Raw genomic sequence first — 23,648 nt, 5'->3', positions numbered from 1 at the left:
GCTTACTTTTCAAAGGAAAATAACAATCTTAACAAAAAAGAAGTAGCTGTAATGTATTCTAATAAATATAGTATTTTTGTAAAGCAGTGATTCTTTAAGCTATATTTTTAAATAAAACTTACAATAAAAGAAAATCTGGGCTGGGGATATGGCCTAGTGGCAAGAGTGCTTGCCTCCTATACATGAGGCCCTGGGTTCAATTCCCCAGCACCACATATACAGAAAATGGCCAGAAGTGGCACTGTGGCTCAAGTGGCAGAGTGCTAGCCTTGAGCACAAAGAAGCCAGGGACAGTGCTCAGGCCCTGAGTCCAAGCCCCAGGACTGGCCAAAAAAAAGAAAGAAAGAAAATACTTATTTTCAAAGGGAAGCTAGGAACCAGTGGTTCACATCTATAATCTTAGCTACTCAAGGAAGCTGAGATCTGAGGACCACGGTTCAAAGCCAGCCTGAGCAGGAAAGTCCATGAGACTTTTATCTCTAATTCACCACCAAAAAGCTAGAAGTGGAAGTGTGGCTCAAATGGTAGAGTATCATCCTTGAGCAAAAAAAACAAAACAAAATAAAAAACCCACCAAAACACAACTCAATGACAGTGTCCAGGCCCTGAGTTCAAGCTCCAGCACACACACACACACACACACACACACACACACACACACACACAGTCGAATGGCAACAATCAAATCCTAGCCAGTTTCCACCAAAAAGTGTCTATTGTAATATCTGAACTTTCATTTCCTGTAAAGATGTAGGCAAGAGCTTAGTTTTGGTCCTTCAGTATTTCCCATTGCCATCCAAGGTCAACATTCCCACACAATCCCTGGTCTCATACAGCTGCCTGGTTATACTCCTGTGGGCCCTGAAAGGCAGTGTAGTTAAAACTGTGTTATGCTAAAACCGTGAAGTGGAGGGCCAAACTCACAGTCCTGACACAGACTGAGGAACAAACACCTGGACGCAGCCTTGTGTCAGGACATCACCTGGATAAACAGCCGTCCCCAAGCAAACTCACAACATAGTGATCAGTCAGACATACGGTAGAGAGCAGATGGGTCTCCCGGCCTCTTCCGCTCACTCCAGGCTGCCTTCCTCTGCAGCCAGGCTTCCTCCAGACTCTACTCCCAGTGCTCACTGGAAACCCAACCTGGACTCCTTCAGGAAATATCTGCCAGGGAAGTCACGTGAAGAGACTGCTTCAGTTCACTCACGCTGGTGCGACCCCAGGGGTAAAACCGCACAGCCCGGGTCCTCTCAGTCATGAGGAAGCCATTGTCACTAAACCTCCCAGGAATGCTTCCAACATCCAGCCACACGAAGGGAGCCACAGCTGAGGTTTCCAGATCAAAAACAAATGTGTCACCTTGCTGGGAGATATTGGCCTGGAAAACAATAACAACAACAAAAAGGAGATAAATGAAATCAAGGTTAAGGCAGAGCTATAATGTATGTACAGAATGCCTAGCCGACATCGGCGGGAGGCTAGGGCTTTGGTAGGCACCTGCTCAAGTCCTGTGCTCCATGCAGTTTCAGATACATAACAATTCCGTGTGTGTGTGTGTGTGTGTGTGTGTGTGTGTGTGTGTGTGTATGCGTGCGTGCGCACATGCATGCACACACTAGTACTGAGGCATGAACTCAGTGCCTGAGCGTACTCCCTTAGCTTTTTCCACTCAAGGCTGGTACTCTACCAATTGAGCCACAGTTTCACTTCTGGATTTTTGCTAGTTAACTAGAAATAAAGAGTCTCACAGACTTTTCTGTCCAGGCTGGCTTTGAACCTGGATCCTCAGATCTCAGCCTCCTGAGTAGCGAGGATGACAGGTATGAATCACCAGAGCCCAGCTGCCTGCATTTTTAAACTGTGAGAGGTCGCAGTTTAGTCAAGTTGCGTCCATTCTTCTTAATTCGCTGATTGGTATTTGCCCAGGGAGAGGATAAACTGTTCTCCCCCAGGCACAAGCCTGTGGATCTCGCTCAGGGACTCTAGGACTCCAGTGTCACCTGGTGGTTCAAGCAAAGTGCATCTGTCATGCAACATGGCCTTCAACACACACCCCACATTGCAGGGTCATTATTTCCATGTAACATGACACATAAAGAATCTCAGAGCGGGCTGGGGATATGGCCTAGTGGCAAGAGTGCCTGCCTCATATACATGAGGCCCTGGGTTCGATTCCCCAGCACCACATATACAGAAAATGGCCAGAAGTGGCGCTGTGGCTCAAGTGGCAGAGTGCTATCCTTGAGCAAAAAGAAGCCAGGGACAGTGCTCAGGCCCAGAGTCCAAGCCCCAGGACTGGCCAAAAAAAAAAAAAAAAAATCTCAGAGCGGGACTGGGAATGTGGCTTAGTGGTACAGTGCTTGCTTTGCATTCATGAAGCCCTGGGTTTGATTCCTAAGTACCACATCCACAGAAAAAAATGGAAGTGGCACTGTGGCTCAAGCGGTAGAGTGCTAGTCTTGAGCAAAAGAAGCCAGGGACAGTGCTCAGGCCCTGGGTTCAAGCCGCAGGACTGGCGAGAGAGAGAGAGAGAGAATTCAGAGGGTTGCTTTTAGTATATATAATTCAAGTGTATTCTCCTGTATGGGTTATAAACAGAAAACCTGCATTGATAGAAGCAGAAAGGATAATAGATCATGTAAGTTACAGGGCCAGAGACTCAAGCTTGAAGGTGGATGGGAAATTCCCAAATCCACTGTTGGCCAAAGGCGGTGGGTCACGTGACTCACTCCTACCACTCCCAGAGGCCACTAAAGGAGTTGCTGCTTCCAGAACAAGGCCAGAAGAGACACTGAAACCTTGTTCACTGTTGCTGTATTCCTCTGATAGGAAACCTCCTATCTGCGTGTGACTGCACTCCTCCACAGTTTCAGGAGGATTGGATGACAACTACCCTATATATTCTCCCCCCAAAAATGCTAATTGACGTTCTTTCTATTCCTGTCTCTCTTTAAGAAGGACAAATCTCATTGAAATACAAATGTGGCAGGACAAAGGAAAAAACCCTTTGAGTTGACTACCAATTTTCACCAGGTCATGAAATAAAGGGAAAAAAAACTGCTTTCTTAGTCACAAGTTTAAACCTGTCCAGAATGTAACTGTTGTCATTTAATTTGTTATTATTTGTTTTGCTGAGAGGGAAAAAAATCCATGTCATTCCTTTGTACCTACTCTAGTTCAGTAGTTACAGGTAACTTAGGTTTCCTTTCACATAAGAACATAAAGCATGTTCTCAATGAATCTCTTTTGAATCAAACATAAGGATTAGAGGTCATTTCTAACATCAGTTTTAAAATTTCCAAGACAGAAAAATCACAAGGCAAATTTAAAGTTTGCCCAAAACAGGAAATCAAACTTTCTAGAAAAAATGTTGCCAGTTACTATGTGAAGGGTGAAAAGGAAGGAAAGGTTTTTGATGAATAAGACAGATTCCATACCTTTTAATACTAACATATCCTGATCCTGCCAGGAATTTTTTTCCTGCTCAATTATAAAGATATGGTGATGAAATTACCTTGAAGTAATAAATCCGTCAAAACTAGAGTTTTCCAACTAGGCTCCAATGCTTTCTAGCTATAGGACTAGTTGCTAGTTAACGTCTCCTATTCCTAGAGCCAGGCAACATTGAGGGTTGGTGGGAAAGCCAGAGAGCTGCTAATAAGCACCTACAACTGAACCCAGAACCTAATAGAGGCATAAAGGAGGGAGATGGCTATTGCAGCCTCTCCCTCCACACACCAGCCCCACTAGGAAAGAGTGATCTTAAGACAAATCTTAAATTAAAAATAGAAATCAGTCATTGGATGTTGTAGCTCATGCCTGCAATTCCAGCTATTCGGGAGGCTGAGCTCTGAGTATCACTGTTGGAAGCCAGCCCAGGCAGAAAAGTCCATGAGACTCTTACCTCCAATTAACCACCAGAAAACTAGCAGTGGTGCTGTGGCTCAAAGTGGTAGAGTGCTAGCCTTGAGCAGAAAAGTTCAGGGACAGCATCCAGGACCTGAGGTCAAGCCCCACACATGACACATAAATAAATAAAAAATAAAATGAATAAAAATCAAGGCCAGACATGGTGGCACCCATCTATAATCTCAGTTTATCAGGGGACAGAGGTAGGAGGATCATGCTTCAAGATGACTGTTAGATGAAAGTAACCTTCTCTGAACAACAAACTAAAAGCAAAAGGATTAAGGGCATGGTTCAAGTGGTAGAACACCTGCCTAGTTCAACTCTCCAGGCAACTCAGTATCAGGAGGGAAATTCACACTGGGCAGGATGCAGCTCGCTCGCCCAAGAGCAGAGTTGCCCCCATAACGCCACCAGGATCTGAGACTCTGGGTGCTTACAGTGATTTGAGGCTTGAGGAGCCTGGTGGCATGCTTCAGAGAGGACAGGAAGTGATAATTTGTTGGGCTCAAGAGTCCCCGGTCAGTTGAAAGGTAGAAGGAAATCACACAGCGCTGTCTTGTACAGTTCCCGCATCCTAGCAGTGTAGATACTCGCCCCTTATAGAGGCGCACAGACTGTCCTGCTTTAATCACACGACGACTCATCGAACGGGAGCACAAAGGCTTCAAGGACCGCCATGAATGGAGTCTCATCTGAGGAGAAAGAAAACAATACAAATGAACTACAAAAGATAAAAATAAAAATTCCTGGCTAGCATACCTTTTTTAAGAGAGTAATAGTAGTGCTGATCATTGAAAGTCAGAACTGGTTAAGAGATGGTGAAACTTGAGTTCTAATCCTGTTCACTATGCCACAAAGTTATTCTACCTCCAAACCTTCATTTCTTCATAGGTGAACCAGAATAACCACCAGGTGCTTGTGGCTCATTCTGTAATCCTAGCTACTCAGGAGGTTTTAATCTGAGGATCACAATTTGATGCCAGCCCAAGCAATAAGATTTATGAAACTATTATCTCCAATTAATCAACAATTTTTTTAAAAAGCCAGAAGTGCAAATATCACTCAAATGATCAGCCTTGAGTAAAGGTCAAGATAGAGCTTAAGGCCCTGAGTTCAAGCCCCAATACTGGCACACACACACACACACACACACACACACACACACATACACACATACACATACACACACACATACACACACAAATTTAATAACAGAATGACTTTCACAGGCTGTTTTGAGAATTAAATTTATAATCTACAGAAAGCACAACCTATCTTCAATACTGATTTCCAAAGCAGCTAGCTATGGCATAAGAATTCTACCTTTTCTTTGTAGCTACACTTGTTTTATTTTTCTACATCCCTATTTGGCATAGTTTTAGTGATTACAACTTTAACATATCATTTTAAACCATTTCTTTTTGAAAATTTAGACTATCCTCAGCTTCTCATAATTATTCTCATATTTCCATGACACACTATAGTATGTACAATTCATTTTCATATCTATCTTTCCTTCACTATTCATGGAAGTCTGAAAGGAGAGAGGCTGATACCATTTTACAGCTGAGGAAACAGAGTCACTAAGATACATTCAGAGTTTTGTTCAGGTTTCCATAATGAACAGCAAAATTTGAACCTACATACTATACATATTCTGATTCCAAAGGATAGCCCATATGCCATTATAGGCCTGAAAATACATTGATATAAATTAATTTCTCTTTCACTTGTCCCAAAGCAGCTAAGGAAATAGTCTGAGTCCCCCTCTATTTTAGAGAGAAAAAAAGAATCCAAGTGACTTACAGTGAGGGTAACATTACAGTCCACATGGAGATCCGACACGCCGTACACATAAAACATATTTTGATTCTCAAAGCCCACTGGCAACAACGGGGCAAAGAAGTGCTGAGCAAAGTAGTGGAGCATTTTCCACTTTCCCCCGTACTCTGAAACGATTGAGTTAGGAGATGTCAGGGGGTGCAGGCAGAGGCCTATACACGGTTCAATGGGGTGCAACCCCTGAGGATTTTCTGGAGTAAGAATGGGTGAAAATTGGGAGGGCCAGGGATTTTTCTCATTTGTCATTCTGCTTCCAAGAGCACAGGGCATACATAGGGGATTTTGTTTGTTTCTTATTTATTTCTGCTGGAGGAGCTCCATATCTTAGGTAGTGAACACATACTGCAAATATTTTATAAGAATTTTGAGGAATTGAATGTGTCCCAGTGACTCATGACTGTAATCCTGCCTACTCAGAAGGTTGAGATCTGAAAATCTTGGTTTGAAGCCAAGTCAGGCAGGAAAGTTCATGAGACTCTTCTCTCCAGCTATGCAGCAAAAAGCCAGAAATGGAGGTGTGGCTCAAGTAGTAGAGTGCCAGCTTTGAGCAAAAAAGCCAAGCAAGAGAGAAGGAGGAAGAGGAGAAGGAGGAGGAGGAGGAAGAGGGAGGAGAGGGAGGAGGAATGAGGGGGAGGGGGAGAAGGAGGAGAAGAATTATAGTATATGGAATTCAAAATCTCCTTTTCCAACAGGCACAAAACCTGAGCAAAAACACTAGTATGCAAGTATGGCTAAAGGGAAACATTCAACAAAATGGTAACTCATCAGAGCTCCTCAGATGCAATAACAAGTTGTCAACAGTCAAGGGGATTCTGTGGCTTCTTGGCACAATAGATCTAGTATGCTCAACCCTAACTTGGACTCTGTGGCTGGGCTGGGGGCAGGGGGGGTCATGGGGTTTGAACTCAATGCCTGGGAACTGTTGGTAAGCTGTTTTGATTAAGGCCAGCGCTATACCATTTTGAACCACAGCTCCACTTCTGGTTTGGGGGTGGTAAATTTGGAGCTAAGAGTCCCACAGACTTTCCTACCTGGGCTGGCTTTGAACCATGATCCTCAGATCTCAGCCTCCCGAGTAGCTAGGATTATAGGCATGAGCCACCAGTGCCCAGCAAATTTAATCTCTTAACATATTCCTTTCTTAGCATATGTCACAATAAAGAGCCTACCCCACAAAGCATTATCAAACTTTAGCAGGAAAGGAGACAGACAGACAGAGACAGAGAATAGAAAAAAAGAAATCTTAAAATTTCTAAAAAAAAAGGAAGTGAACTTTCTTGTTTTAGTTCTTTTTTGTTGTTGTTGTCGGTCATGGGGCTTGAACTCTGGGCCAGGGTGCTGTCCTTGAGTTCTTCTTCTCAAGGTTAGTGTTCTGTCACTTGAGCCACAGCATCCCTTCCTGTCTTCTGGTGGTTAAATGGATATAAAAGTCTCACAGCCTTTTTCTGCCTGGGCTGGCTTTGAACCTCGATCTTACAATCTCAGCCTCCTGAGCAGGATTACAGATGTGAGTCACCAGTGCCTGGCCTTAATTTTTTTTTAATACCCAAATAAATGAAATCACTGAAACTGCAAGTTCCACACTAGCTATCTTACAGGGTGTCAGTTGAACTGCTTCACCGCTACACTGTCCTGATTGGATTTCTGGCTATGCTACCTCTCCCCCAGAGTTGAACAGAGCATAATAAAGACAGCCTAATGGACTTGATCCAGTGACCCTGTGTCATTTCACTGGGCTGACCTTCAACTTGACTGAATTCTCTCACACAGAACAAAGGATGCTTAAGCTTCTGCTGCTCCTAGAATGTCCCCTTCAATCGACTCAAAATTGTATGAGAAACTGCAAGTCACGACTGAGATCTGTATCCTTAAATCCATGCCTTGCTGGTCTACTGGATGACTTCTATGGACAGAATTCAGGGCCCGCCTGCAAGGCTCACTGAGAGACTGAAGTGCAAGTGGGGTGACCGGGGTCCCAGACCTGGAGGAGGGAGTGGCTTTTGGCCCTGCTGGAGTTAAATCTGTTCCCTCAGGTTCTCTCTCTTTCTCTCTGTCTCTGTGCCTTTCCTCACTGGTATTGCTTTCTGTCTGTCACACATAGAGAATGCTGAAAACACTTACCAAGAGAGGACCAGGAAGGAGCCTGCCAGATGTCATTCAGCTGCCAATAAAGGGCCCCCATGGTGTGACCTTTGCCACCCACTATCTCACTGCGGCTGCGCAGGTAGAATTCAGTTTCTGTTTTGACACACTGGGCCTGCATCACCTGATTCGGGAGGAAAAACAGTCATGTGTGTGCATACACACACACACAATTAGCAATGCCCCACTGTTTGTTTGCTTTGCCATTTACTTATTAAAAATCGTTTGTAGGGCCTAAATCATTCAGAAGTTCTGTGTCTGTAACAGCTAGCACATACATTGGAATTGTGCAACTCTAAAAGTATTTTAATAAATAATGTGAATGTCATTATGATAATCAGTGTTCCCCTTTTACTTATAAAGTTGGATTCTTTTTGTTATTTGCAATTTAAAAATGATTGTTGCTTTAACTATTGTAAGATATGCTTTCTAATATAACTATGTATTTTTAAATATACTTTAATATGACTTCCAAAAGAGAAGAACAAGCCAGGTGCTGGTGGCTCATGCCTGCAATTCTAGCTACTCAGCAGGCTGCGATCTCCGGGCAGGAAAGTCCATGAGACTTATTTCCAATGAACTACTAGAAAGCTGGAGGTGGAACTATGGCTCAAGCAGTAGAGTGCTAGCCTTGAGCAAAGAGGCTCAGGAACAGTGCCCAGGCCCTGAGTTCAAGCCCCAGGTCCAGCACACACACACACACACACACACACACACACACACACACACACACACACACAATGTTGTTTCTAGCTTGGGCATCTGTGAATAAAACTGCTGCCTTTGAACACTCTTTTACGTGCAGCACTTGTGTTCCTTAGGTGCAAAGTTAGAAAATGTTCTAAGGGCTCATTTAAAAAGAAAGCAAACGATTACTTTTAGTAGAAACTGCCAGAAACATTTCTACGAGGGTTAAACAAATTTCTACTCCTACTAACACACTGCAAAGTTCCAGCAGCTCCAACCTTCTTACCCTGTTGCTACCAGTTCATGTACACTTGGACCATTTGGCTATTTTGTGTGTGTGTGTGTGTGTGTGTGTGTGTGTGTGTGTGTGTGCATTGCCTATTCAAGATTTCCATCCATTCTTAATAGGTGTTTCTGTCTTTTTTATACATAAATTTTTAATTAATTAATTTACTGTCAAAATGGTGTACAGAAAGGTTACAGTTTCATAGGGAGTTTTTGTTGTTTTGTAGGAGCTCTTTACTATGGATGTCCTATACAACATCTTTATTCAGTTGTAACTCATTGACAGAGCCTAGACACAAGGCTCTGGGTTTGAGCCTTGGCACTGCAAGAACTGCAAGATACACACACACAAAAAAATTGGATATGTGTATGTACATACGTCCATTACATGTGTTCAAAGATACCATCTACTTGGTTTTTCTCCCCAAATGTCTTCCCATTGGAAGAACCTCATAGATCAAATGAGAGAGAGAGAGAGAGAGAGAGAGAGAGAGAGAGAGAGAGAGAGAGTGTGTCTTTTATCAGTCATGGTTTAAACTCAGGACCTGGGCACTGACCATGAGCTTTTTTGCTCAAGGCCAGTGCCAGTTTTCTGGTGGTTAATTGGAGATAAGAATCTCACGGACAATTTGTTTTTGAACTGCATACGTTGTTCTTTCAAGAGAAACAAATGCTGAGAAAAATGACAAAAAGAAACAAATACTGAGAATCAATCATTTCAAGTCCTACGTGTTATCAGACATTTATTCTGAAGATAAATTGCTTAATGGGTAGAATGGTTTCCATCCCCTGAGGCCTGTTGAGCTTGCTTAGACCTCAGCATGAACTTGACTTACCTGAGTTAGGTAGATGAGATCTTTAAACACGCGTGATGGATCTGCGCTGTTGGGGAGTGTAAAATGACGGCCAACCTGTCTAAGCATTTCATTGTTACCATGTTCATGATGTTGTCGATGAAAGAAAAATCTGCTATTATAAGACCAGTCGATGTTAGATGAGACCTTTTGAATAAAGAATGAGAGTTCTATAAGTTCCTGTCAATCATAGACACCATTGAACACATTAAAAAGAAGAGCCTAATTTTTTTTTAATGTGGCTCGAATTTCATGATTGTTTTCCCATCATACTTGTTAGGGTGACAGACTAGTCTTGTGCAAAGTAAAATCAGAACAGCAGGTTTGGCACTTGGAAGTTAGAAATTTACATTTTGTTATTTCTCTCAAAAGCTTTGCCTTATCAAACATGTTGTTTTTAAGACATTATCAATGTGTATTTTTAAAATATCATCTCTTCCACTTCAGTAAGTATCATTTTATGCTATTAGTTTTTCAAAACTGAATAATATCGTGTTATTAGTGCTCTGCTAGAACTGGCTTAGTTCTTAAATAGGAATATAGCACCACTAATACAACAGTGATTGCTGCACATGTAGATTCTAGTTACTTATTTCTCAGTGACTACTAAACAAAACATAAACACAAGGTTAACTTTTAATAGAGTTGATGAAACAAGTCAAATAATAACATTTCCCTAAAAATCAATTTTTTTTTGTCAGTGCCAGGTCTCAAACTCAGGGCCTTGCACTTGCTGAGCTAGAACTCGACCACTTGAGCCACACCTCCTACCCAGATTATTTTGAAAATTGAAATTTTTTTTGCCAGTCCTAGGGCTAGAACTAAGGGCCTCACTGTTCCTGAGCTTCTTTTTGCTCAAGGCTAGTACTCTACCATTTGAGCCACAGGACTACTTCTGGCCTTTTCTGTTTATGTGGTATTAAGAAATTGAACCCAGGGCTTCGTGCATGCTACACACGCACTCTACTGTTAAGCCACATTTCCAGCCCCTGAAAATGGAAATTTTTTTGTCCAGAACGTTTTTTGTCTAGGCTGGCTTTGAACCACAATCCTTTGGATTTTACCCTCTTAAGGTCTGAGCCACTGGTGCCTGGCTGAAAATTATTCTTTTTTTTTTTTTAATATATGCACCAATACAAGGTGCTACAATATACAAGAGTGAATATAGACACTTACCTAAGACTACACAGGGAAATTTTAAAAAAAAAAACCTTCAAAATGAATCACAAACCTAACTGCAATAGCTAAAATTATAGCATTTGTAAAAGACAACATGAGGGTAAATTATTGTTTGGATTAGGCAATACATTTTTGGCAATAACTCCAAAAGGCCCAGAGACTGGTAAAGAGATGTTCATGAAAATTTTCAAAAGTTTTTGCTTTAAATTAGTAAAACAATAACCCATAGATAGAGAGAAAACATTTGCAAGCAGTGTATCTGATAAAAAAAAATCTAAAGTATATTTTTTAAACCTATAGCTCATCCAGGCATTGGTGGCTCATACCTATAATCCTAGATACTCAGGAGGCTAAGATCTGAGAATTGTGGTTCAAAGCTATCTTGGGCAGGAACGTCCATGAGACACTTATCTCCAATAAAACCAGAAGTAGAGTTGTGTCTCAAAGTGGCAGAGTACTAGCCTTGGGCAAAAGATCTCAGGGACAGAGCCCAGGCCCTGAATTCAAGCCCCATGTCCAACAACAACAACAACAAAAAAATAGTAACACAATAATAAAAAGGCAAATAATGAAGCAAATTGAGGGCTACATGTTGTGGCACATGCCTATAATTCCAGCTACTTAGGAGGAGGAGATAAAAGGATCAGAGTTCAAGGCCAGTCTGGGCAAAAGTTTGGAAGCTAGCATCTCCAACAAACAAACTAGGCATAATGGTTCACGCCAGTGGAAGGAAGTAGAGGTAGAAAGGTCAAACTTCAAGGCTAATCCTGGCTAAAGCTGTGAAGACCTCAAATGAAAAATCAAATACAGCCAACAAAAAGGTAAGGGCATGGCTCAAGAGGTATAGCACCCGCATGACAAGCATGCGGCACTGAGTTAAAACTCCAGTACTACTAAAATAAGTAAGTAAAATGAGCAAATGATCTGACTACTTATTTCTCAAAGAAAAATATGCAAATACTAATAATCACTTGGAAAGATTTTGGGTCTAATAGGAAATCAAAGAAATGTAATATTTTTGGAAATGAGCACTTACAGGGAAACGTGAGGAAAATAACAAGGGTTGGCAGGAATGTAGAAAAACTGGAACCCTCAAACATGCAAAAGGGTTTGGTCACTATAGAAAACAATTTCACGTTTCCTAGAGTGCAAGTTCCCTTCTGACTGGGCAAGTCCACAGAATTATTCAGAGTCCAAAAGTAGACATAACACAAATGGATGAATAAGATATGGGAAATCCATACAACCATATATTATCCAGCAATAGAAAGTCATGCCATTCTGATACATAGCACAATGGGAAGAAGCCTTGTGAACAGTAGACCGAGTTAAACAGTCTCCCCGCCAGAGAGTGACTGACTGATTCCAACAATATGGATTTGAAGAATAAGCAAATAAACAGACGAGCTCAGTGTTAACCTTTAGTGAAGCAGAGACAGAAGACAGTGGCTGAGAATGGGTTTCTGTTTTCCTCCCTCCCTTCCTTTCTTCCTCCCTCCCTCCCTTCCTTTTCTTTCCTTTTGCTTGTGTGTGTCTGTGTGTGTGTGCATGCACACATATTGGTAGGGCCTGGGCACTATCCCCTAGCTAGTTATTTATCTCGAGGCTGGCATTCTACCATTTGAGCCACAGCTCCACTTCCAGCTTTTCCTAGTTAATTGGAGATAAGAGTGTCACACACTTTCCTGCCTGGGCTAGCTTTGAATTTCACTCTTTATATCTTAGCCTCTTGAGTACCTCTGATTACAGGTGTGAACCACCAGCATACAGCTAAAATAATTTTCTTTTCTTTTCTTTTCTTTTTTGGGGGTAAGGAGAGTAGGGGAATGTCCCAGTACTGGGGGTTGAAGTAAATCAGGGCCTTGGCTCTTATTTTCTTGTGTGATGGTAAGTCTAAATCAACTCTTGCTACTCTCTTAACTTTTATATGCTCCTGATGGAATATAATTAAAAGGAACATAGAAAGGTAATCATTGTCTAAAGGATGATCATAAGATTTTAGTAAACAGTTAAAAAAAAGTTCTTTTCTCCCATCTTCTTACTAAACTTTCATTTATATAAGTCAGTTTCATGTAACTTTCTGAACCATTGTCCACTGTTCTGGAACAATCAAACCAGTGCTGCCTCACCTTCTCTAGTGTGCTAAACGAAGGCCAGGACTGATAGCCATATTCAGACACAAACCGCGCCTTGGGGAAAATCTTCCAATCCCAGCAGTCGCTTGCGTAGTCATAAAAATGTACATCACCGTAATAATTGCTGTACGGGTAGTGGGACAACCAGCCCTCTGCGATGGATTTGGCTCCATTTGTAGGACTGGATGTGATAAAAGGCCGGGTCTTGTCCCCCTGAGTATAGAAACAGAAGGATTTTGAGGATAATAGTCTCGTTGAACACAGTACAGATTGTTTGCTCCTCAGATCTCAGTCCCCTGAGTAGTTAGGATTACAGATATGAGCCACTGGCACCCAGGTAACAGCACATTCTTAAATTCTGCTGCATTACAACCCACTCCTTACTTGCAGGACAAGCGTTCTGATGTTTTTCACATAGAGAGTCACATAGTCTTCAATGTAGGTGTGCAAGTGGCTGGCATTTATAGAATACCAGTTCATCATGAGTGCCACCTCATTCTCATTATTGCCACTCCACAGGATGATAGAAGGATGAGACTTCAGTCTCTTGATCTGAAAAGTAAAAACACACAAAATAATTTTCCAGGGTTTAACGTAAGGAACTGAAGAGCTAGTTAAAACCAGACACTCACTAGAAAATGCTTTATGGAGATAAATAGTTTATGAATCCTCTGACGTCCCCTTACCTACATTGAACATTGATAAGACAGCATTCCTTTTATCTGCCGTATTAAAACCTGAAGAAAATATAATTTCTTTTAAGACATTAAAAAAGGGGAAAAAAATGAAGTGGATGTTGGTGACTCACATCTAGAATCCTAACTTCTCAGGAGGCTGAGATCTTAACTAGACTGGGAAAAGTCCATGCAACTCTTTCTCCAAAGTGTCAGCACAATGTTAGACTGGAGGCATGGCTCAAGTGATAAGAGCACCAGCTAAGCAAACACAAGGTCCTGAGCTCAAACCCGGTACTCACAAAATGAAAAACAAAAGAAAGAAAGAGAGAGAGAGAGGCAGAGAGAGAGAGAGAGAGAGAGAGAGAGAGAGAAAAGTAGAGGAAGCCCTAGCGAATGTTTTAGAAAACAAGTGAGCACTTAGGAGAGTGAATTGTGTCCTCCCAGGCCACACACCATGGAACCAATTAAGGCTGACGACATTACCAAAAAGAGCACAGGGGCTGGGATGTAGCTCAGTGGCAAAGTGCTTGCCTAGCAAGTGCAACAGCCTGGGTTCGATCCCCAGTACCAAAAAAGAAAAGACAAAAACAAAAAAAGGCAGTTAAAAAAAAAAAAAAGAAGAAAGAAGCGCATGCTAGAGAACCCGCTGAGAAGCCACAATCAGGATCCAGCTCTGCTTGGCACAGAATAGGCAAGGCCACGCCCTGCCTTGCCACACAAGCCGAGGAACACAATTAAGTCTTTGAGAAAGACACAGGGGGAGTGGTCAGGAGACATTCTTTGGCAATAGATTTGGGCCCTTTTATATCTCTGATACCAAAGCTCTTCTTACTGCAAGGAGCCAAGGAACAGATAAATGAAACAGATACACTAAGGCTGTACAAAGGGAAAATGTTTCATTTGTCAAAATAACATCTGTGGGTTGTTGTTTTTTTTTTGTTGGCGTGAAGCTGAGGGTTTTTTTTGGGGGGGGGGTACTGAGGTTTGAACTCTAGACCTTGTGCTTGCTAGGCAAGCACTCTGTGGATTGAAACACACCTCCAGCCCTGGTACTCTTTTTCAGAGAGGGTATCGTGCCTTGGCTAGGGGCCAGCTTCCAACATGTTTCTATATGTGCCTCATGAATAGCTAGGATTACAGGTATGCATCACCATGCTTGGCTGATGGCTTTTTTCTTGAGATAAAGTCTCACAGTGTTGCCCAGGATGCCTTGAGCTAGACTCCAGTGATTCTCTTGTCTTAATCTCTAAGTAGCTGGAATTACAAGAACACCCCTCCACACTTGGCCTTTCCCCCAATAAAAGACTATTTCACTATAAAGATACTCAGTGCTATTAGATTGACCACTCTTTCTAGGCCTTTTCTTCAGTGGGTAGAGACAGCATATTATCACTTCCTTACCATTCCATTCTACACATACAGATGTATATGGAATGCAAACCAAGTCGTGGAGTCAAGAATCACCTTAGAGTTTTGGCAGGCTGACATTATCATTTGCTGTGGTTGAGAGAACTGTAAAAGTCAGACTGGAGAAAGGAGCTAAGTGGGGCTTGAATGGGTTCCATTTGTGATGCTCCAAGCAGAGGAGACAGGTGATTGGAGAATGAGGGCAGGGATTCTGGGACTGGGTATAAATCTAGGAGTTGTTCAGCAAAAAGATATGAATACTGACTGGAAAGGCCTAATGTACTGATTATCTGATGGTAGAACAATTCATGGGGTTTAATAAAGATGAAAGAAATGAGGTGATCTCACAGAACTAAAATATGCATGTTTTCTCTGCTCGTGGGTGGTAATAACGTACCTGGTGAGTCACTTCTGCCCTCACTGAGTTCAGGAAGTCCTCCTCGGTTGGATAAAGTGCACAGGCGAACATGAAATCCTGCCACACCTGAAAACCAAAAAAGCAGAAAAAGCACTTGCAGGTTTTCTTCCAGAGACCAGAAGTCTTCCTTCTGAACCTGGGACGTTAGCTTTCCACATAAAGAAAATAGCAGATCCTTGGTGAATGTGGCCTGCAGGTGAGGCCTTTCCATATCTCAGAATGTTCCAGAACTGAGCTACAGTGTTAAAAAAACAAAACCCAAGCAAACATTAGGTAGGCACAAGAGAAAAGAGAAGAGAATTTATAAAGAACAAAGGTGTTGAGGGAAAACAGAATGGAAGTTTTCCCAGTTTTCTCCTTATTTCTAATTCTAATTTCCACCCAGCATGTGTTATTAAGGGACACACCAGAGAGTTTGGGAACTTAGCTCAGTTATAGAGTACTGGCTTCACACCCTAGAACATGTACACACACAAACACACACACACACACACACACACACACGAGATGCACCAGGCAATAAAAATCATACTTATAACGAAATTATCTTTTCACACCCAAAATGCACACTTTAGTAATGAAGCCATGAAGTCCCTTCCTAAGAAAGCCAGGTGATAAAACAGTCAAAAGAAAAGTTCCAAGCCAGGTGCTGGTGGCTCACACCTGTGATCCTTGCTACTCAGGAGGCTCGGATCTCAGTGAGGATCGTAGTTTGAAAACCTCCCAGGCAACAAAGTTTGTGAGACTCTTATCTTCCAGAAATTTAAACTAGAGGAAGAGCTGTGGCTCAAAGTGGTAGTACACTAGCCTTGAACAAAAAAAGCTTAGGGACAGTGTCCATGCCCTGAGTTCAAGCCTCAGGACTGACAAACACAAAATCAAAAACAATAAACAGCAGAATTCTTGGCTGGGTGCTGGTGGCGCATGCCTCATGCCTAGAATCCTAGCTACTCAGGAAGCTGAGATCTGTTGATCACAGTTAGAAGCCAGCTTGAGTAGGAAAGTCCATGAGACTCTTACGACTAATTTAACCACCAGAAAGCCAGAAGTGGAGGTGTGGCTCAAGTAGTACAGTGCAAGCCTTTAGCAAAAAAGCTAAGAGACAGCTCCTAGGCTGTGAATTCAAGCCCAGTAGTCCACCCGCCACCCAGCAGAGCCCTAAAACAGTCCATCTTCATGAGAATCTTGACTCTACTGTGTATGCACCCTCTGCGTATGGACAAGGCAGCCCAAGCAGGAAAGTCCTTGAGACTCTCATCTCCAACTAATGACAAAAAGAAAAAGAAAAAGAGCTAAAAGCAGAGTGGTGGCTCAAGTAGTAGAGCACCAGCCTTGAGTTGAAAAGGCTTACAGACAGCAATCAGGCTCTGGGTTTAATTCCCCAGGACCTGAAAAAATAAAATTAAATAAACAAAATAAAATAATGAGATAAATGGATTTGTTATTAATGTGGCTCTGGATTTATACCACGTCATGGATTCTCTAACCAAGAGGATGAAGGAAAGAACAGTATCTACTTCATGTTAAGACACCCTAACTTACCTACTACTCACCATGATTCCTAGCTCATCACAGAGTTCGTAGAATCTATCCTGCTCATAAATCCCACCTCCCCACACCCGAAGTACATTCATGTTGGCATCCACCACAGACTGTAAGAGTCGCTGCAACCTGCAGAAGAAATTATACAATAAATAAATAAATGTTCATTTCAAAATTTGGGGATATGGTTTTAAAAAGATTGTAGAGAAACATTTTGAAATCTCTGCTAAAATTATATACATTTAAAAAAAAAATCATGATGGTAGCCAGGTGCCAGTGACTCACATCTATAATCCTAGCTACTCAGGCGGCTGAGATCTGAGGATCATGGTTTGAAGCCAGCCGGGGCAAGACACATCCTCAAGATTTTTGTCTCCAATTAACCAGCAAAGAGCCAGAAGTAGAGCTGTGGCTCAAGCACTAGAGCACTAGCCTTGAGCACAAAATCTCAGGGGTAGCACCCGGCCCTGAGTTCGAGCTCCAGGCCTGGCATGTGCGCGCGCGCACACACACACACACACACACACAGAAACTTACAAGTCAGGGGCTGGGGATATGGCCTAGTGGCAAGAGAGCTTGCCTCGTATACATGAGGCCCTGGGTTCGATTCCCCAGCACCACATATACAGAAAACGGCCAGAAGTGGCACTGTGGCTCAAGTGGCAGAGTGCTAGCCTTGAGCAAAAAGGAAGCCAGGGACAGTGCTCAGGCCCTGAGTTCAAGGCCCAGGACTGGCCAAAAAAAAAAAAAAGAAAGAAACTTACAAGTCAGAGGTTACTCGGTCTTGGAACGAATCTGCTGGAATCCAGTTGGAACCTTTCAAGAATATGGGGAGTCCATTGATTTTGAAGTAGAAACTGAGACCAGGAGATCCTTCTATAGGCTCCTCTATAAGCTCCACTCTCCTAAAATAAACCTGTCAAGAAAAGAATGAAGTATTTGACATAAATTTAAGAAAGCAAAATTGACTTCTAAAAAAGGAAGCACACTCTTAAAGCAATGCAATAAGGTGAACTTGCTACAACGCAATTCATGTACAAATACAAAGCTCACGTTTTCTCTCTTTTTCTCTCTCTGCTGGGAATGGGGCTTGAACTCAGAGCTTAGGCACTGTCATTTAGCTTTTTCACTCAATGCTGTCTTCAATTTCTTTCTCCAGGGTTTTCACAGTTTGAACTGGAGAGGTTTTTTTCATCTCTATGGCTTAGTTTATATTTGGGGTTTTGTTTTTCTATTTGAGGCTACTATGAATGAAATTATTTTCCTGATTTTTTTCTTAGCCTGTACATTGTTGATATACAGGAAAGCTACTGGTTTTCAGTGTTGAGATGTGTGGAGAATTTTTTTGCTGTTACTTTTGCTTTGAAATAAACCTGCTCTGTCTACTTCAAACACTTTCCAGCTTCAAATACCTTTCCTGACCTTTAATTCTTTAATCGATGGAGACAATGAATGCGACCTCAGATGGCATCAATTCTCTGCCACATTGCAAATTTCAACTGACCCCTCAGAAGATGGCACTGCCTTCCCCAGGGCTGTTCCCAGAATCCTCCACTTCACGGGCCTCTATGTCTCCAGAGTGTCCATTTGTCTTTATTACAAGTGTTTCTTCAATTAATTCCACTTCCCAACCAGATTATTAGCACGGAAGGTGGAGGAATGGGAGTGGTGTCTAATTCCAAGATACAGCAGCAATCCCTGACACAGCGGTGCTGCGTACCAATGCCCGAGCGAGCCTCGAAGAGAAGAAATGCTTCAACTACACAGTTCACGCTTGCGCCAGAAGGCAGGGTGTAAGGGCCATTACATCTTTTCCACAACTGTTGCCACTCATTTCAAAGGCATTTAACATCTTTGCATGCAATAAGCAATGATGCCACCATATTGGCCTGAGAGGGACAGAATGAGCTACCACAGGGAGAAGACAAGTTCTCTCCTTTTCTCCGCAGCAGGTTGGAACTCCCTACTTTCACCGTGCTCATGAAGACACAGCAAAGCAGCGTACGAGGGAGCCCACGTCTTCTCTGAGAGGTAGGGATCAACGCCCTGTGCACGAGGCCAGAACATGAGCCTCCTGCACACTGTACACGTGGATACACACACACACACACACACACACACAGTCTCAGAAGAAATGGAGCATAAGTGAACAACAACAAAAAGGCCAAGTGCTAGTGGCTCATGTCTGTAATCCTAGCTTCTCAGGAGGCTGAGATCTGAGGATTCAGGTTCAAAGTCAGCCTGGGCAGGAAAATCCTTGAGACTCTTAACTCCAATTAATCACACACAAAAAAGCTGGAAGTAGAACTGTAGTTCAAGTGTTAGAGCACAGGCCCTGAGTTCAAGCCCCAGGACTGGCAAAAAAATAAAAATAATATATATGTATATGTATATGTGTGTGTGGAAAGATATGCTTTGAGGTGATATAAAATCAATCTAAGCAGTGATTTTTTAAGTTATGCTAGTTTCTTCTTTTCCTTCAAATACCTACCTATATTGCTATTTTATCAAGAAAGAAAACTTAAAAAAAAATAGTTTAGCTTACCTTCGCTGATTTTTCAATGTTTAAGCCTCCATTCATTTGAAAAAGAACCGTCATATTGTACCCAGTCTGATTCCCATGTCCATTAGGCCACCAAGGCTCCACAACAATATTCTTTTAAGAAATAAGGTAAGTTATTCTAAGGAAGATCACGTGTTTTCAGAAAAAAGTAATCACTTAGAGCACTGTAATCATTAGAGCATTTTTCAGACAAGCATAGAATCTCTAGGTTTTAGAATAACATAATTCTATATTATGCCAATGAATGCCAACATACTATAATATTTTAGGGTCAACTTACTTTGAGATACATATACTACAAGAAGGGGAAAGAATAGAATAACATAAGTGTTCAGAAAATCAAAAAAACAAAAACACAAAAATCCCTGCTCTTTTCACCTTTAACTGTCAAGCTCACATTTATTTTACACTCTTGGTGTGTATGCCAGTACTGGGACTTGAACTCAGGGCCTGGACACTGTTGATTAGTGGTTTTGCTCAAGATTAGTGCTCTATCACTCGAGCTACACTTCTGGCATTTTTGGTTGATTAATTAGACATAAATCTGACAGGCTTTCCTGCTGCAGATGGTTTTAAACAGAGATTCTCATATCTCAGCCTCTGAGTAGCTAGGATTACAGGCGTAAGCCACCAGCACCAGGCCCAACTGACTTTTTGAGAAGCAAGGTGGTCATGTTAATTCACCATTTTCTTAATTAAAAGTTGAGAAAAGTCAATCCTGAGCTCATACTCACACAAAACATATGAAAAGTTAAGAATAGAGAAGAAAATAGCTAGACACTGGTGGCTTACACTTGTAATCTGAGCTACTCAGGAGGCTGAGATCTGAGAATTGTGGTTCAAAACCAGCCTAGTCAGGGATGTCTGTGAGACTTTTATCTCCAATGAACCACCAACTGAAAGTGACCCTGTGGCTCAAAGTGGTAGAGCACTAGCCTTGAGCAAAAGAGTTCAGGGGTAGTGTCCAGGCCCTGAGTTCAAGCCCCATGACTGACAAAGAGAGAGATACAGAGAGACAGAGAAAGAAAATGAAGAAAAAAAGCAGAGTAGATTTTTCATAGTCTATCCCTTCTTTCTCCCCATTTCTGTTGTTTCTGATGAGTAATGGTTGCACTGCTTGTCAAAAAGTCCAGGCACTAACCTTGTTAATCTTCACAACCAGCAGAACAGTCCTGTCCCCATGTTGCAGTGTGATGTTGTAGATCTCCTGTATTTGTAGTTTAGGAATGACTATAATCACTTGGCCACCAACTGGTTTTGAACTGACAACATCAAAAGAAGATTCTATTTCAAGATTCCACTCCTGGGCAGTGTTATCTAAAGCATAAAGAGGAAAAAATATGTTAAGCATAACCCTGAATTTTTTAGGGCTTGTTGACTATAAGACCAAAACAATAGCTTCTAAACCAGGAAGTGCCCCACAACGCTGTCATAATAAGAAGTTCAGTGGGAATATTCTTTTAGTCTATAGACCTTAACTCTTCATTCTGAAAAATAACCAACATTTATATATTTTATAACAATTCCCCTTTTCCAGTGGCAAATGGAAATTTCAGTAGTAGGTTTGTAACGCATCAAGTGTCTAACCTGGATGGATAATTCTAGAAACATTAAAACCCAGCCCATATAAGTCAATGCTATTCTGTGGTACAAAGGATCAACACATCCTAAGACAGTGCTAGTTTGTGTCAAATACATTAAACTTTAAAATTCTCTAAAGAAGAGTTGAGGATATGGCTCAGTTGTAAAGCACTTGCCTAGCATGCATGAGGCCCTAAGTTCTATTCCAAGCACCACCAAAAAAAAAAAAAAATGCGAAAATGTCTAAAGCTTGCCAGCTACTATATTCCTGTACCATCTACTTTGTCAATATATGCCTAGAAAAAAAAAAGAGGAAAGAAAGAAAAAAGTACAAAGAAGAAACATGGAAAGTAGAAAAACAAAAGCTCGTTGGGTAGCATTAATTCAAATGTGTTGATAAGTAACAACAGAGGACATGCTCTCCAACTGTATCCTAAATATTTTGCTTGAACTGGCTGGAATAAAGCCCTGGTATCTATGTCAGGCAGGCTACCAGTGGCTCACACTTTTAATTCTAGCTACTCAATGGGATCAGATCTGAGGAGCACAGTTTTAAGCTAGCTCAGGCAGAAAAGGTTTGAGAGTCTTGATCTCCAACTAACTAGCAAATTGCAAGACTGGAGGTGTGGCTCAAGTGATCGAGCACTGGTCATAAACACAGAAACAAAAAGAAGGGCAAGGATGTGCAACTCTGAGTTCAAGCTCTGGTGAAGCACGCGCGCGCGCACACACACACACACACAAACACACATACCACATCAGTATTATCATCTAGTCATGGGATGTCTGGTTCAAAGGAATTAGTACTTCCACATTTAAAGTTGGTTGTAAAGAACTAATTTACACAGTAAAAGAACCCAGAGCCATTAGAAGCAGATGAAACCTGGAATTCTTGTAGGTAAAGTAGCTGACCACAGTCCTGCTCAGAGTTTCCTCAGGAAAAGGACAGAACAAGGCCCAAGACTTCCTGGATCCAGTGCTCACATCCATCCATCTTCCTCTTCCGGAAGCAGCTACCACGAAATGATGCTAAACTAACATGCCCACATTCACCAGCATGACACAGACATGAACAGATCAGAAAACCAACAGCAAAGGCAGCATTTGCCTTTCACCGTTCAAGTTCACATTTCACATGAAACAGCATTTGCTGTGAATTAAAACAATAAGCTGTTAGCCTCTTAATAAGAGAGTCTGTGAAAAAAGGAAAAAACACTGAAATCAACAAACACAATATGTCAACCCACTACCAACTGTGTAATTACACAGTTGTGCAGCAACCTCATGACTCAAAATCCCATTTCCTTCCTTCCTTCTTTTTTGTGCCAGTACTAAGGGTTGAATCTGGGCCAGAGCACTCTCCTTCAGCATTTTTGCTCAAGGCTAACTCTCTCTCCTTCCTTCCCTTCCTTTTTTCTTTCTTTTTCTCTCCCTCCCCCCCTCCTTTCTTCTTTCTTTCTTTTTTGTGCCAAAACTAAGGCTTGAACTGAGGGTTAGAATGCTATCCCTTAGCATTTTTGCTCAAGGATAGAATTCTACCACTTAAGCCACAGCTCCACTTCCGGCTTTTTGGTGGTTCATTGGAGACAAGAGTCTCATGTATTTTCCTGCCCAGGTTTTGAAGCACACATGGCAGATCTCAGCCTCCCCAGTAGATCACAGCATAGAGCATTTCTGTCTAACGAGGGAAAGAGACTTTGAAATAATGGCGGTCTGTAAACACTGACAGGCACTATCAATTACTCTCCAGGCCAGAAGCACCAGAATGCTCTTCCTGAGAAAGAATACACAGCAGGAAAGGTCACGGTTAAGAATCCCGGTGGCGGGTGGGGCTTAAGGACAAGCAAGGAGATGGAAGGGAATGGCAGAGGCTGCTCAGGTCAGCAGGGGATGGATCTATAAACGCCAGTAGTTTGCTTATGGACGATGAAAAAGAGGCTTCCTCCCATTGGCTGAGACGGCCATTCCGAGCCAGCTGCCTGGATTCCCTTTGCCTTGCTGAGTTTCTGCAGCTCTCTCCTCTCAGGGGTCCTGAGCATAAAAAGAGCAATAGCGGAACACCACTGTAACCCAATCACAGGATGTAGAAATCCAGACACAGATACTGTCCTGGACTCCCATCAGAGTTCCAGGAAAGACTGAAGCAGCTGCTTCTCAAAGAGCTAATCGTTGACACAGCCAGCAAGACAGCACCCGGCTCTAGCAGCTGTCGTCCCTTTCTTCGGTGGTTAGGAAGAGCTCCTCGTAGGCAGACAAAAACATCCTCAGAATGGAAATAAAAGCCAAAAGACCTAATGAAAAATCTCCCTCAGAACAAGGTTAAGCTGGGGGTTGGTGGCTCACATCTGTAATTTTAGCTGCTCAGGAAGCTGAGAACTGAGGATCACAGTTCAAAGTCCGCCTGGGCAAAGAAAGTCTGTGAGA

The 23,648-nt window shown here is 42.2% G+C and overlaps 1 protein-coding gene across 1 annotated transcript in view; it reads right to left on the bottom strand.

Moving 5' to 3' along the window:
* Nucleotides 1-542: 542 nt before the first annotated feature.
* Manba (mannosidase beta) overlaps nt 543-23,648 on the bottom strand; it is a 39,741-nt gene continuing 16,635 nt past the window's right edge. The window contains exons 6-17 of the mRNA XM_048333542.1: nt 20,785-20,960; nt 19,626-19,736; nt 17,845-17,996; nt 17,092-17,209; nt 15,518-15,604; nt 13,421-13,588; nt 13,031-13,249; nt 9,705-9,869; nt 7,876-8,020; nt 5,719-5,861; nt 4,350-4,604; nt 543-1,381 (exon numbers count right to left, since the gene is read on the bottom strand). Of these exons, the coding sequence (XP_048189499.1) occupies nt 1,157-1,381; nt 4,350-4,604; nt 5,719-5,861; nt 7,876-8,020; nt 9,705-9,869; nt 13,031-13,249; nt 13,421-13,588; nt 15,518-15,604; nt 17,092-17,209; nt 17,845-17,996; nt 19,626-19,736; nt 20,785-20,960 (1,964 nt within the window). The 3' untranslated portion in view covers nt 543-1,156. The remainder of the gene's footprint in view (nt 1,382-4,349; nt 4,605-5,718; nt 5,862-7,875; nt 8,021-9,704; nt 9,870-13,030; nt 13,250-13,420; nt 13,589-15,517; nt 15,605-17,091; nt 17,210-17,844; nt 17,997-19,625; nt 19,737-20,784; nt 20,961-23,648) is intronic.

This window comes from Perognathus longimembris, chromosome 24, assembly GCF_023159225.1.
Source record: "Perognathus longimembris pacificus isolate PPM17 chromosome 24, ASM2315922v1, whole genome shotgun sequence".
Classification (NCBI taxonomy): domain Eukaryota; kingdom Metazoa; phylum Chordata; class Mammalia; order Rodentia; family Heteromyidae; genus Perognathus; species Perognathus longimembris.
Note: the sequence above shows the minus strand (reverse complement) of the source record. Positions and strands in the feature narration are given on the sequence as shown.